Genomic DNA, 16,182 nt, shown 5'->3' with positions numbered 1-16,182 from the left:
CCTACCTTCAGGGGGTAAACTGTAGAGCTGGGCCACAGGTCCAGTCACAGGAATAACTGGTAACTGGAAATGGAAAGAACTTTTAATCGTTGGGAGTGGCAGGCGATTTTTAGGGAAACACTTCCTCATTATCAGACTGGAGGTGTTGACAAGAGGATCAAGGGTCCTGACTGCCAAACATTCCTGTTTTATAAGAAAAGAAAAAAAAGATAATGTGCCTTTGGTGAATAAGTGAAGCAATTTTACATGACTTCAGAAAGTAATATATTAATAATTTCAAAAGGCAAATATCACAAAAACGAATATTTTTAACATAATTATAAAACAGCTTTGACTAATCAGAAATATCTCTTTGTAAGTAAGAACCTCATATGGCAAATTTAGCAGTAATGTTCCTTAAATATCTTAACTAAGCAGAAATCAGTACCATCTTTGGTTCCAGAAGTCACCAAAGCACTAAGTAATATCTATGAGTGACTCAGGGAGCATTTAGCAAGCCTAGGGTATAAAATAAAAATGAAAATTTAAGGGAAGAAGAAAAAAAGAAGAAAGATTAAGAAATTAAGAAAGGTGTAGAAAATAAAAAGGAATGTGCATTTGGCTGAGCCCTTCTCAAAATTCTATCAGTTATCATGCAATAGCACCCCTAATAAGTTAGCTGTTCAACTTATAAAAGAATAGCCTGAATATCACAATTTTAAGTTGTAAGAGTTTAATTTGCTATCCTGGTATCTAATCTTGAGAAGGACTAGTGAACAGGGAATTTGAAACTATTTCATATAACACTGTTATTATTATTGACAATTGACATTTAGATGGCTTTAGATGGCACTTTGATAACCTGTGAAATTTTCAATAGAAATCTTCACACCTGACCTGTCAAAACAGATGAAAAACTAAGGCTCATAAATGTGAGGTGGCATAAACAAAGTCAACCAAATTCTTCCTCATATATTAAATATCCATCACTGTCTATATTAGGAATAGTAAAAATAAGTGCATGTGATTGATCATGTGATTGTTCTTAACTACTCTCACACAGAAAAAGATTATTTGTTGTGCGTAAGACCAAGAGGGCACAACCAAGATGACTGGTTGGAATTTTCAAGACAGATTTTGTTCTAATAATTATAGCCTTGTAAAAATAAAAGGTTTCTTTGCAATATCCCCACTCTCCATAACTGACAGTCTTCTACAGATGCTAGAATCTTGCTAAAGATATTGTTGAGAAGGTTTATGCGTAAGATGGCTGGCAGAACCAGGATTCCTAACGCCAGGTTTCACTTTTGTACCTGCACTATTTAAAAATATTCTCTCCAGAAGAAAGACACTGAGAACACTCACAAACAGCATATCTGCCTGACCAGCCATAAAGGATTCATGAATACTTATGAGGGGAACATACAAAACTGAGTACAGCCAACTGCACACCTTAGAAAACGTGGCTATATGGAATCCCTTCCTGCCCAGTGGAGAGATTTATATACATCTTCCTTTTACGTATGGGGGAAAAACCTCATATTGCAGAGATATGCACTGAGCACTTTCTCGAACTCAGTCTGATGTCACATTTCAGAAACGATTGTGCCTTTTGGCTTTCGGATTTTTTTAATATATTTATCATACTTTTTGAGTATTTTTAGAAATAATAAGTATTCTTAAGAACCAAATCCTATCATTAATAGATAATCATAATAATAGGAAGAAAATTAAAAACTCACTTGCGAAGTGTTATAAAGAATTTTCATCCCATTGGCATCAATAAATGCTTTTCTTCCCAACTTGATGCTTGTAACACTTTTTAAACTCTGTAAAATTCCTTTTCGAATGAGCATGTTTCTATGCCGATTATCATGGCGGTGCCAATCTACATAAATTGTTAAAAGGACTTGGACATATCCTCTGTCTACAGCTCTCCTGGCATTTGTTTCTTTAACAAAAGAAAATTGAGAAAGAATATTTTTTAAATAATAAGAGACACTGGTAGAATAAATCAAATTAAAAACATAACCACAATACTGTAATGAAGTCTTACAATACTTTTTTTCCAAAAAAAAATGGCAACCACATATTTAAATATTTTTTAGCTAACAAAATAAATATGACAAGTTCCAGGTAATTTTCCAGAAACCTGCCCATATATTGTTTTGTGGTTAATAAATATCAAAATATCTTTAACACAATTAAGGTTGTATATTTTTAAATGTTAATACTAACAAAACTTTCATATATTTTAAAACTTATGAATATACTGACTTTCATTACACCAAAAGGAATATATAAGCCTTTACCTCACTAGCTGTGACTATGATTTTGTTAAAAGCCATTATCATTATTGCAACTTCTATTACAATCTTTGTGTGAAATAAACTCCATTGGATTGTAGCTCCTACTACAAATTTTATGTGTTTCTATTGAAATTATTTTAAATTTTAATTACCCCCACAATTATATAAATATCCATGCTACAACAAAGCTAAGTGAAAAATACTTAAACAACTTTTTAGTAAGTGAAATGTAAGAAGCATTATATGATTAGAAGATAGTGCTTTATTGTCATTAATTTTTTAATATATGAAAAAACTACATCAAAAATTTTTTTTGTAAACAGTCAATTTTATTGGGGTAAAATTAACAGAAATAAATCCATAAATCTGATGTACTTCATTTTTTTAATGTTAATATTTAAGATTTTTAACCAGAAGGGTGCATTTCACTAAGATGAGAGCAAGGGAATCATATCTTAGCAACATCCTGAGCCACCCAGCACCACATGGGTGGGCCAATGATAAGAGTGCAAGATAATGTGGAATACCAACCCATCTGAGGTTGTTTAATTAGAAAGAAATACCAATCTCTTCCTCATCTACGTTTACGTATAAAATGACCACCTGGCTCATGGCATGGACACTAAGATAATGCAACAGTAAGGCTGTGCTGCTTTTAGTTGCCTGAAAGAGTTACTACAGTTTTAAATGTGCTAATACTCACCTAAAACATAAAGACACCGAGATCAACAAACTTATTAATGCCCTCTTAGAAATTATGTTCTGATATTTGAGAGCTGGAAGAAACTCACAGGGGCAGGAGCGGGGCACTTTCTTATGTAAAAGGTTTAATACCTCTGTTGTGTCTGGAAGAGCTACAAATGTAATTTCAGATTCCACTGCTACAAATGTAATTCCAGATTCCACTGGAATTCCCAAAAGCCTAAATGGTACTTATGAGAAATATTTAAATTCTTTATTGAAGATCAAATAAAAAACTTGTGCATAACTCAAACACAGGTGCTGAGTGACTCTTAAGAGAAGTGAACAGAGCTATCTGCAATCCAGGAGCCTTTACTTGTCAGTTACTTTTTTACCTGATGGAGCAAACAGATATGTTTGCCCACCATCCTCCTTTGAAGGAGAAGAAGGGAGGGAGTAAAAGGAAGCGTATTATTTAAAACTGAAGATATCAGCATTTCAGTCATTTTAGGTTAACTGATATCTAAAAATACTTGAAACTTAAGAGTTTTAGTTTTTACTGACTTCAAATTAGTGACTTTGTCATCAGTGATTCTGAAAATTAGTAAGCTTTAATAAGAGTTTAGTTTTAATGGCTATTTTAATCTACTCTAAATCAAAAAATATGCCTACATTAATTTAAAAATTAATCTTTAAACAATTTGAACCACAAAGGCAGGGAGGGCACATCAAAGCAAGGCTACAAATATCTTTGAAATTAATCCAAGTATTCTAATCTTGGTCTAAAGTTTATCACATCATATATGAAAACAAAGCTACATAGCTAATCTAATTGAATAACACACATTTCATTTCAAGGATAAAACTGTTAACTGAACTTTATGCACTCTAGTATATAATACTAATACCTAAGGTGATTCTTTAAATTTAATAAATCATTACCAAATATCAGATTCTCAATCGATTAATCATTTGCTACTGTTCTTCTCATCAAACTTAAGGGCAAGTTGTTCTCACCCTCAATAGACAGTTTTGGGGAAAAATAACATTGAAAGCCATCAACATAGATCTTTAGGACTAAATGTTATTGTGATTAAATAAGATGTTAATTTAATCAACCAATGGAATGGGGGAATGGGAGCGCTAACAAAAATTAATATTTAAAATACAGACACTGAGTATCATGGAGAGAAAAAAAGCACATAATGCAGATGGTTACTCTCCAAAAACACCATATTGTGTTAAGACACATTTCCTCCAAAACTTCAATTTTGAAGATTAAAAAAATTGTGCTTTAGTCTGTAAATGCATTTAGCAAAGTGTAAATTTACATTAAGTCATTTTTAATGTTATAAATTTGAATTTTATGGTAGAAATAATACTTCTAATAAAGATGTCCTAACTGAAAATCATATGTTATACAGAGACAGTAGTTGTCAAAGATACTCTTCATGGTAGATGTTCTCAAGGCCATGTTAGCATCACTTTTTCAAAATGATACTATATAATATTTACATATTACTTTCCCCTACTAACAAGGCTTTATGTTTATAAAAGTAACTTAGAAAAAGGAAGTCAATATACTTGAATAAATTATATAAATGTACTGATAAATTAGAGCTCAATAAACATAAATGATCTTAGTTATGATGTATATCAATCAACTGTACTAAAAGATAAAATCAACTTTGACATTATTATGAACAAGCTTTATAAACATAAACTAAATCTACATTTCCAGTTTCTTTAACATAGTAGATAGAATACTCAGAAAATAGTATCTAGTATTTCTAGTATTTAAAAACTTACTTGATTTTAGCAATGCAGCAAGAGTGTCTAAAGCAACCCTGTCAACATGAGAAAACACAAACAACAACAAAACTAGTAAAATTAATCTACAATAGTAAATTCATACAATCTTTTCAGATAAGTTATTAGTATCTACTCCAAATGTCATTCCTGTTATAATCAATTACATATGGCATTTCTCTATATGCCTCACTTCCTTCAGGTTAAAATTGGATATGAGGAAGATTGAAATATCAACAAAAGAGCACCAAAAAAAAATGTTTAAGAAAGAAAAAGAAGAAAATTAACAATGTCTAAAAGTCTTCGTTATCGGAGGTTAGGTGAATGGAATCATTGTACCTGTGTCTGACTGGGACAGAGTTCACAAAGGAATAATACTAAGAATCATAGATTCTGATTCACAAAAAAATTAAAACAAAAACAAGTTTTAACACAAAGTTTGCGACTACAAAATTCTATAGATATTCGTAGGTATCTGACTTCAAAGTATTTTAGCTCTATCAAGCAATAATCCTAACATTTAATGTGATAACAAATGTAAAATATTTTGGAACTAGGAGGTTTGGGGAGAGGAAGTATGAACCCTTAACATTTTTCAGCCATACGGCACCAAAGAGAATAATGACCTAATTAACATCTCAAAATTTCTCACCGCCCATTAGAGGACTTATATATTCTTTGAATATAAATGTACAGTTACACACAGTGAAATCAGTGGCCATTAATCAGCTTTAAAAATATATATGACATCACTGTGGAAAACCTGTAATTCAAATATTTTTTTAAAAATGAGTTATTGAAGAAATGGAACTTTCAGGAACTTTAAAAATATAAGCCAGCACCTCTTAGTAAGATTGCAACAAGGATAATTAATTTGCATAAAAATCTGTACACTGTCAAATTTAAGCATTTCACTCATCACTAAGCATTTGTTGAATGCCTACTAGATACCCACAGTAGCAGGTTCTTCATGGGTATAAAATTAGAAAACAGTTATCTCTTTCACAGATAATTTTACAATCTAGATAATGTAATAAAGTGTACACATCTATGGAAAAACTACTCAAGAAATTAAAACTGAAAACAAGGTAATAAAGTTAATAAAGCTGCATACACATTCGTGGTACACATAGCATGACCAGATGATGACTTCTAAGATGACTTAGAAGATTTAAAACGGATACTGATTTAAGATGGATATTGGTTCAAAATAAAACCTGAAACAATAATCCAGGACTAGGTACAGACTAAGTGCTCATTTATAATAAATGCTCATTACTGCTACCCTCTAGAGCAAGTTGTTAACAGTTACATTTTGGTTTATTGACACAAATAAAGCACCCATATAAACATTTATTTATGATAACATTTGTAAAATAAAAACAACAGTATATGCTCTAAAAAATATAAACTCCTGCATGTAACTTTCTCAAAACAATGTGCAGTTTTGGTAATGGCAAGTTAAAAGTAAATGAAAACTATAAAATTATTAACAGAATTTTCACAGCACTGAATCATCAGTAAGAAACTTTTCATAATCTTATAATTATGCAATAAAATGCACTTAAGACTGTAAAACTATCAGAATAAGGATGACTTTTAAATTGGTCAAAATCAGAACTAAATGGATCTTCTAAGTACAATGGCAATTTTGGGGAAAAAAGAAAAGAAGACTTCATTCAGCAAGACCTGATAAATGCCAAAAATTGTTACACATGCCTTGTATATGTGTTTTCTAGTTTAATTCTTTAAAAAGAAAATTCCTAGTCCATAGAATTGGCACATTTTATGAATAAAGAAACTAAGGATTTCAGAATATAATATGCCTAGGGTCACAAAAAAACTAAGTGACATGAAAAATAAATCACACAAGATTCTTGTTGAGAAAGAAAATTATGAAATCAGAAATGTCAGTCTCCTCCCAAAAGATATGTTGAAGTCCAAACCTCTAGCACCTCAGAACTTGGCCTCATCTGGAAACAGGGTCTTTGTAGAGGTAATTAGTTAAAATGAAGTCATGCTGGAGTAGACTGCCCTTAATCCATCAAGACTGATGCTCTTATAAAAAGAGGGAAGACTATTTGAAGACAGACACACAAGGAGAGAACACCATATGATGACAGAGGCAGAGGCTGAAATGTTGCACCTACAACCAAGGAACACTAAAGATTGCCAGCAAACCACCAAAAACTAGGAATAAGCAAGGAAGGATTCTCCCCTGCAGGTTACAAAGGGAACACTGGTCCTGCTGACAAGTTGATTCTGAACTTCCAGCCTCCAGAGACAATAAATTTGTTATTGTAAACTACCAACTTTGTACTAGGTACTTTGTTACAACAGTCCTAGGAAACTAGTACAATCGCTTAGCAGCAATCATTTGCAATGAACTCAGAATTTTCCCATTTACAGCTAAGTCTTAATTCAAAATTTTAAAAATCTTAACAGTACTTTCAGAAACAGTCTTTCTGCCTGCTGGCAGTTGTTTACAACACATTTGAACCAAACAGAAGTGCTCTGACATTTTCTAAGCCTTAAACTACATGTTTTTCTCTTGATGTTTATTCTTCAACACTGCCAAGACTGGATATACACCCAATTCCTTCTGCCCATCATGCTTGTTCCACAGCCCCATTAGATGAAAAGAAATTATGAAGTTTGGTGCAAAGTCGTCTTGACAGTTTTACCAAGATGATTTTTAAAAGGTATTTTTTAAAACTTCAGTACAAAGGAATTTCTGTAATTCTATGTCAGTTATAAGCCAGTATGAATTTATAATATAAAAGTTACCCAACAATTACAGAATAGTATTTATTGAAAAGTACATTTTTATATGTTGATTAGAATTTCTCAGCACCAATATTTTATACTTCCTCATATATTTTTCAGTCTTCATAAGTCCCACACAGAATAACATAACTAACAATGGCTTTAAAAGCAGCCTGTGGCTTATTCATTTGGGAGCAGCGAGGGAGGAGAAACTGAAGCCCCAGGTACTCATGAAGTCATTTAAGTTGGGGGGGCGTCAATCCTTGCAATAACCTCCAAACCTGTAGTGAAACTCGGAAAGAGTTACAATAACTTTTAGAGTTGCTTCCTTCTAGATTAACAATGTTTAAATCCAAAACCTAAAATGGAAAGGAAAGGAAATTCTAAAGGGAAGTGTCGCTCTTCAAACATAAATAATAACCCTCAATCTTCTTCAACTAACTAAATGCAGGGCATTAAGGGGAGGAAGAACTGGTATACAAATGCTCTAGATGTTGAGATTGTTTAATTAAGGGGGAGGATCCTACAATTATTCAAAATAAAGGAATCATGATATAGATGTCTGGTCAATGAATGGTTTATCCTTTTTAAAGTAAAAATAAAGTTTAAAGAATTTTTCTTTTTAAAATATAGAAAAAAGAATGAAGGAATAATGTAGATAACTTACATTGCTTTCTCAGAAGTTTAGACCCACTGATTTCTACATGGTTTTGGAAATATTCCACGTTGTATATTATACAGATACTTGTGAAATGTTCTTTTCTCCTAGGAACTTTTTATATTAGATTTGGTAACTTGGTTACAATAGAGTAATGTAGATCTTAAGTAGGAGATCATAACCAAGATAAAGATTAATTTTAAAGTACTTTAAAGATCAAGAAGAGACAAGGCATAACAATTTTAAAGATAAAGAATATGTTTTTAATATTAACTAGGATTCATTCACATCCACATTACTACATTACTCACCTAAACTAATTACACTGCATTAATATAGGCATTGTGCTAATTACAAGAATCACCTCATTAAATCCTCGTAACAACCTCATGATGTATGCACAAATACTACCATTTTACAGACAGGAAACTGGGGCATAAAAAGTTAGGCAACTTACTTCATATCATGAAGCCAGTAAGAGCTAACACACAAATCGAGTTCTGCCTGGCTCCAGAGCCCACTCACTACACTACATCAGTGCTGGAAGTTGGTTCTACTAATTGTGAACAATCATTTTCTTTATCTTGTCACATCTCATCAGATGCTCTAAGACTGTGTGTATGATCTTTGTATAAGTAAATATGCTGTCATCCCACCAAAAAATATTTAATAAATAATTATATGTGCAAGTAAGCTTCCATTTTCAAGAAGGGTAAAAGCTAAATATCTGACCTTTATTAAGAAAGGGTGAAAAGACTGGGCATGTTCTGGACGTTATTCATTTGTAAAATTTAACCAAATAGTTGATGTGGACAAGTTCTTCCTTATAAAAGAATCACAGCTAATAAAAGCAGAAAGAATGAGAAAATTAGAAAAGTCACTATTTTGGAACCTTTTAAGAAATAATGGATCAGGCAATGCTATGAAATATTGCTAAGTTTTTAGGTGAAAGAGGATGGAACATTTCAACTCAATGATTTTAAGGGGTGCAAAACAGAGACCCAGCACCAACTATGAAATATTTTGACCATTAAAAAAAAAAACAAACAAATCTAATCAAGCCTCAAGCTCCATCAGTCTACAGAAAATTTGAGGGATATACCTACAAATTAAGTGACCCCAGTATACAGTCATCTTAATCTATGTTGGGACATTCTATAAGATGCCACCCAGTTCCTTCAACAAATAAACAAAACAGAATGGAAAAGTAGGGGGGGGCTTCCCTGGTGATGCAGTGGTTGAGAGTCTGCCTGCCAATGCTGGGGACACGGGTTCGAGCCCTGGTCTGGGAAGATCCCACATGCTGCAGAGCAACTGGGCCCGTGAGCCACAATTACTGAGCCTGCGCATCTGGAGCCTGTGCTCCGCAACAAGAGAGGCCACGATAGTGAGAGGCTCGCGCACCGCGATGGAAGAGTGGCCCCCGCTTGCGACAACTAGAGAAAGCCCTCGCACAGAAACGAAGACCTAACACGGCCATAAATAAATAAATTTAAAAAAACAGGAAGGATGAAGATTTAAAAAAAAAAAAAAAAAAAGTAGGGGGCCTGTTATTGACTGCAAAAAATTACAAGACTTATCAATCAAATAGAATGTAGAGCCCTTATTTGGATCCTGATTTGAACAAGCCAACTGTAAAAAAAAGACATTCCTTAGACAATCAGAAAATATTAGATGATCTTAAAGAATTATTAATATTGTTGAACAAAGAAATGATACTTTGGTAACACTAAAAGAAAAAAACTATGTCTGATAGTGATCATACTAAAGAATTTACAGTATAAATGTCTGATGGCTGATATTTGCTTTAAAGGGCATTTGGAGACAACTGGAGAAAACTAAACACACTGGATTTTAGATTGTGTTAGGGAATTAATCATTTTGTTGAGCATGATTATAGTATTATGGTTATTTTTTAGGTCCCTATTTAGCAGAGTTACATAATGAAGTATTTAGGGGAAAAGTGAGAAAATATCTGGTATTTGCTTACAGAAATTCATATATATGTGGATAACATCTGGGATTTGCTTAAAAATACCCCAGGAAAAATAAATAAAAGTCTGGAGGGGGAATAAATGAAACAAACATGGCAGAATGTTGATAACTGTTGAATATAATAAGTAATAATTAATATAATATAAATGCTGTATTTGAAAAATTCCATAATAAAAATTTTTTTTAAAGAATGACCATTAATTTGGCTTAAGAAAGTACTAAACATAATGAAATAACTGGAAACTGCTTTTATTTTCTGAGGTTGAAAGACCTACAAATGAATATGTGCATATGTGTGTGTGTGCGTGTATTTATTTATTATTTATTTATTTATGGATGTGTGTGTGTATATATATATATATACACACACACACACACACAAATACACACATATATAACACATATTTTGAGATATATATACATATCTCAAAGTAAGAAAAAGAATAACATGATTCTGACAAAAAAGAAATGTATAAATTTAAAATATATCCAGATAATTGTAAGACTGAAGGAAGTAGTCATTAAAAGACTGTAAAATTGGGTAGGGAATATAGTAGGCACTCAATAAATGTTTCTGAATGAATGAGATTTATAAATGGTCTTTTTTCCTATTATAGTACCTAGGAATGTTCAAAGTCTGAATTTCCATAACACTATGTTCAATGAATTTATCTAATTTTGATATATTTTTGAAGATTAAACTTTATACTAAAGAAAATCTTTATCATAATTAAATCACTATTTAAGAACTGAGAAAGGACCCTAGATACAATTTAACTCAACCTGCTCATTGTACAGATCAAGATGGTAAGGCCCAAAATAACAAAGGGTATACCTCTATTTACACTTAAAACATTTACTCACTTCATAAGACTGGAATTCTTCTTACTAAATGGTCCGATGATTTTAAACATCAGTTCCACAACTCCATTTTTCCCTAAGGATACAGAATTCACAGCTGGGAAGGTGAAAAAAAAGATGTAAAGTGATTTTAAAACCTCAGGGAGTAGAAATGTGTATACGTGTGATACATAACCAAAAACATATACATACAAAATTTTCATTTTGTGTTAACTTCACAACACTGAGCTAACTAAAAGCTGCTCTGAAATTGTTTAGTAAATGTGAACTCAAGTCCCTCGTAAAGTCCACCTTAGTCAATACTTCAAAGGAAGGGTTTTTTTTTGCTTTATTTTTTAATGGGAAGTTGCAGGGAAATTGCAGTTACATGTTGTTAAAACAAAGTGTTAGACAAAGGCATGCCAATGGGAAGATGAGGTGGGAAAAGAAGTTAGAACAAATTATGAAAGGTCCTAGAAGTTGTTAATTCTTTCAACTGCAGGGAATTACCCAAAAGGAACAACAAATCAGATCTGCATTTTAGATACAGGTCAGATCTAACAGCATTGTAGGAAAGATGGATTTGAGAGACACATTAGGAGACTGTGGTCTAGGTGAGAGGTAATGAGAACCTTAACTAAAGCGACTGCAGTAGGGAAAAACAGGTAACAACTTTAGACAGAACATGCAAATAATTACCTAACCAGAAAATTGTGCCTAACATTTTCAACCCTGAACGAATATTGCTTAAAAATTATAGATACACTGTTTACTGGCCTCCTGGTGCTTAATTAAATAAAATGCCACCAAAAATGTAGTTCCTCAAGTTTTGTATGACAATTTTAATTTCCTCTATATCTGTTTATTACTCCATTATCGCTTCTAATTTTAGTCTGTTTTGTCTTCCATTTTCCTTCATTCAGTGGTTTATCTGTTTTATTTTTTAAATCAACTTTTGAAGACTTCATAACGTATTTTTTCTTTACAATTTCATTCCTCTGCTTCCCTTATGTTTATTGCTCTTTTCCTAATTTCTTTGTTTAAACAGCCAATTAATTCATTTCCTTATGCACTTCTTAATTATTTAAGTGTTAATTATTTAAGTGTTCAAAACTATTTTCCTGTGAGTACACCTTTAGCTATACTGTCAAAGTATAGATACAGATAAATAAATACACACACACACACATCTACCACTTTGATTATCATTATTTTGTGATGATGTTCTGCAATAATATATACTGTACAGTCTCAATTCTGGGTGTTTTGTTAATCATTCCAAACCCATTGTCAGGGAATAGAAGAAAATCCATACCTCAGGGGCTTGGGACCTAATATTACATTAGTGAGAGAGGGAGAGAATGTGTGTATGTGTGTGTGTGTGTGTGTGTGCGTGCCCATTGGGAGACACTTCATCTGAGACTCTCTCCCTGTGATTACTGTTTTCTCCAGCTTCCTCAGAGTCTCCTGTGCTATTTATTTTCGGTTCTGCTACTTCCCTATTCATTACTGAAGAGAATTAGCTCCATGTGACTATGCCACCGCATTCCTTCCTTCTCAATTTTCCTCTCATCTGTGAAAATCCAAATAGGCATAGCAGTTTTTCCAGCTGCCAATATCCTCATATTCCTCCAAATCTTTTCCACAGGCCACCTAATCATCCCCCTTACTACATGCCTTTACAAACTGGGGGAATTATGAGAATTCTGAAGATTTTGTCAACTCACCTTCTTACCCTACCTCACTTTTGTGGTGGGGGGTTAGAATTACAAAGAGCCATATTAAATATTCTCTTTCCTTGTCCACAAATTTTAGAGATTTATGGAGTTAAAGTACAAAATTTTCATTTTGTGTTAACTTCACAACACTGAGCTAACTAAAAGCTGCTCTGAAATACTCACAGTTGGCAGAATATACTCGTAAAAGCTGAAGACAAGGCAAAACCAAGCGATGATTCTGCAAATTCTGTTTGACCAAATTCAGGGTTATATTTAGAGCTCCATTAATTCTAGCTTTCACTCCAAATTTTTTGTCTGTTTAAAAAAAAATGAACAAACACAATTTATTCATATGTAACTTCTGAATAAAATGAAATGTCATAAAACGATTAAATTTCTAAAACTAATGTTATAAATTCCTATTATCAACTAAAAGTTGATCTGAGATAATTAAAGCTGTAATCACTTTCTTATATGATTATGATTAAAAGCTTAACTAGTCTGTAAGCTTTTTAGGCACTGAGACATGACTATAAGATGACTATTAATGAAAAGCAAACACATTCTACCTGCATGCTCCTCAAAGCATTCCCATCCACACTCCCTCCTTCTGGCCTCAACAATATCCATGTTACGTGTATCTTTTATAACATATATATGCCAGGGACACACACACCAAGACACACTTCTGACTTTAATGCATTTTTTCTTCCTTTTTCCACCATATGCAATAGAATTACTCAGAAATTTAGGATCCTAAATTCTTGCAGGTCACTAGTTGACTGTAAAAAGCATTCCATGACTCAGACCAAGAAAAAGCAGTAGCATTTTAGATTGTAAAATTTACCAGTTTCAAGGCACACAGAATTGATGTAACAAAAATAGTTCCACCTGAAAGTCATACAAATGAAACCCTTACCTTTCGGTCCAATTTTTGCAAGAATGGAATGAATCTGCACCATTAACTCCTCATTCAGGGGAGATTCTTTGCTGGCATTCATAAGTAACTGTAATAATATTTGTGAACCACCTTTGGAGACTAAGAAACTCGCTCTTCGACCTCCACCTAAGAAGTTTTTTGAAAGAAATACATTGAAATCGCAAATTCTTCTGTAACATATTAGATATCACAACTTGTTAGCTTTAAAGAAGTATTAAAAGTGATGACTTCAGAAAGCAAACAAATAGTATCAAAATAAAATTTTATTTTATTTATGTTAGTTTAAAAAATAGCGCAGACAGTAAATAAAAGTGATGCAAAACTCTACATTCAAGGCTCTAAAAGACATGGGTTTGAGGGACACCAGAAGATACCAAAAACAAAGCAACAAGAGTATGACATTTTCGCTTCCAAATTCCAATACTCAGAATAGCCTCTGTACGAGTATCAGAAAATTCCAAAAAAAGTACACATGATGCATTTCTGATCATTGTTTACAAACAGAAATTACACCAAAGGAAACAAAAACTTACCAGCTGACACCAGCTCAACAAGAATGCTTAAGATATTAAGAGTAGTTTGAAGATCTTTCGTGTTCTGAAATAAATAGTTTATTTGCTTTATTAAAACATTGTAAATTTGTGATTCCCAAACTTTTTCTGTCAGTCGGGAACCACCTATATTTTACAGATGACCTTTTTGGTTTCTCTAAGAATAAACGTATTCAGGTTTTCACTATTCTCACACATCACTTCAGTCTCTTCTTATTGCCCTTAAAATTTTTTGGAAATCATCTGAGCTATTATTTTCTTATTATCAACAGGAATTAATTTGTCATTTGAACTCATCAACTTCTACCAAATAGATAATACAAATAAATGTATCAAAATATAAAAGGCACTACAATGTATATATGGTGACTATCCAGTGAGCTCCCCTCTCAAAAAGTAACGGCATTATCAATTTCTTATGTATCCAGCAAGATAGTGTGCACACGTAAAACTAATCCATGTAAAAATACATGTATACATAGACTTATTTCTCCAAATGATATTACTGCTCTATAAGTAACTATTTTTTATACTGATATTTTTACATGTCAATAAATAGTTTCTTCATCCTTTTTTAAGGGCCACATGATATATTCCACTGCATGGCAATACCACTGTTTATGCAACCAGTCACCTATCAAAGGGATATTTAAATTTTTTAAATCTTTTGCTATTAAAAATTGCAACCAAAACTAAGTACATACACTTACAGGGAAGCAAGTACAACTGTACATGGGATAAATTCCTGGAATTTCTGGGTCAATGATATGGGCATTTATTTTGATAGTAGATATTACTAACCTGCTCTTCATTGAGCAATTTACACTCCAACCCACAATGCAGAAAAGTAACTATTTCCCAAAGTCTGAACAACCAATCTAATAAGAGAAAATGTTTAAATACTGTACTTTGGTTATATTTCTCTTACTAAAAGCAATGCTTGGATGAAGAAAACCACACAGACAGCAGAACTGTGGCCTATTCAAGGAACTGCCTCATCCCCAGAGTAGAAGGATTTTACAGTGTTTATTTAGAGGAATTTCGGAATTGCAATGTATCAGTGACTGGAATGGGACTCTTGCTCTTCCCCTTTCCAAAAGGGAATAAGTGTTGTCTCTACTTCACCATTTAAGGGCAGAGACTAATGGAACCAGAAAGTCAAATCCAGACCAGAAAAAGGACCACACATTAACCAGAGACCCTCGTCTTAGCACTGGGGGTGTTAACTGGACCACTGGCTTACTGGGGACAGAGTTGGAAGAATGAGAGACAAACATTTGTTAAAGAAAAGAATAGACTGCGGCAGGAGCAATATTGCTAAGTGTTCATCTTCTTCCTGGGTACACAGCCAAACCACATTTTCCAGCTCTTCTGCAATTAGGTTTGGGCCATGTGACTGATTTCAGGCCACTGGAATATGAATGGAAGTTGCACTGTTAACTCATTTACCAGGGAGGTAGGATAATTTTTTTTTGAATACAGTTTTTTATTTTTAATTTTTAAAAAATTTTATACAATTTTAAAAGGTTACTTTCCATTTACAGTTATTACAAAATATTGGCTTTATTCCCCATGTTGTACAATACATCCTTGTACAAAACTATCTTGCACCCTATAGTTTTTTTTTGGGGGGGAGGGGATATAGTTGTTTTACAACGTTGTGTTAGTTTCTACTGTACAGTGAAGTGGAGTTCCCTGTGCTATACAGCAGGTTCTCATTAGTTATCTATTTTATACATATTAGTGTATATATGTGAATCACAATCTCCCAATTCATCCCACCCCCCCATTCCCCCCTTGGTGTCCATCCGTTTGTTCTCTACGTCTGTGTCTCTATTTCTGCCTTGCAAACAGGTTCATCTGTACCATTTTTCTAGAGTCCACATACATGCGTTAATATATATTTGTTTTTCTCTTTCTGATTTACTTCACTCTG

The 16,182-nt window shown here is 33.0% G+C and overlaps 1 protein-coding gene across 6 annotated transcripts in view; it reads right to left on the bottom strand.

Annotated features, from left to right (window-relative positions):
* Positions 1-16,182, bottom strand: part of AGTPBP1 (ATP/GTP binding carboxypeptidase 1) — a 178,751-nt gene that overhangs the window by 108,767 nt on the left and 53,802 nt on the right. For 5 of the 6 annotated variants that reach the window (XM_059924507.1, XM_059924513.1, XM_059924508.1 and 2 more), the window contains 7 exons: positions 14,229-14,292; positions 13,675-13,821; positions 12,939-13,070; positions 11,062-11,155; positions 4,779-4,816; positions 1,722-1,930; positions 6-183 (listed from right to left, as the gene is read on the bottom strand). In XM_059924507.1, coding sequence (XP_059780490.1) covers positions 6-183; positions 1,722-1,930; positions 4,779-4,816; positions 11,062-11,155; positions 12,939-13,070; positions 13,675-13,821; positions 14,229-14,292 — 862 coding nt within the window. The remainder of the gene's footprint in view (positions 1-5; positions 184-1,721; positions 1,931-4,778; positions 4,817-11,061; positions 11,156-12,938; positions 13,071-13,674; positions 13,822-14,228; positions 14,293-16,182) is intronic. The other variant, XM_059924511.1, reaches the window with a different exon arrangement.

Source organism: Balaenoptera ricei, chromosome 6 (genome assembly GCF_028023285.1).
Source record: "Balaenoptera ricei isolate mBalRic1 chromosome 6, mBalRic1.hap2, whole genome shotgun sequence".
Lineage (NCBI taxonomy): Eukaryota > Metazoa > Chordata > Mammalia > Artiodactyla > Balaenopteridae > Balaenoptera > Balaenoptera ricei.
Note: the sequence above shows the minus strand (reverse complement) of the source record. Positions and strands in the feature narration are given on the sequence as shown.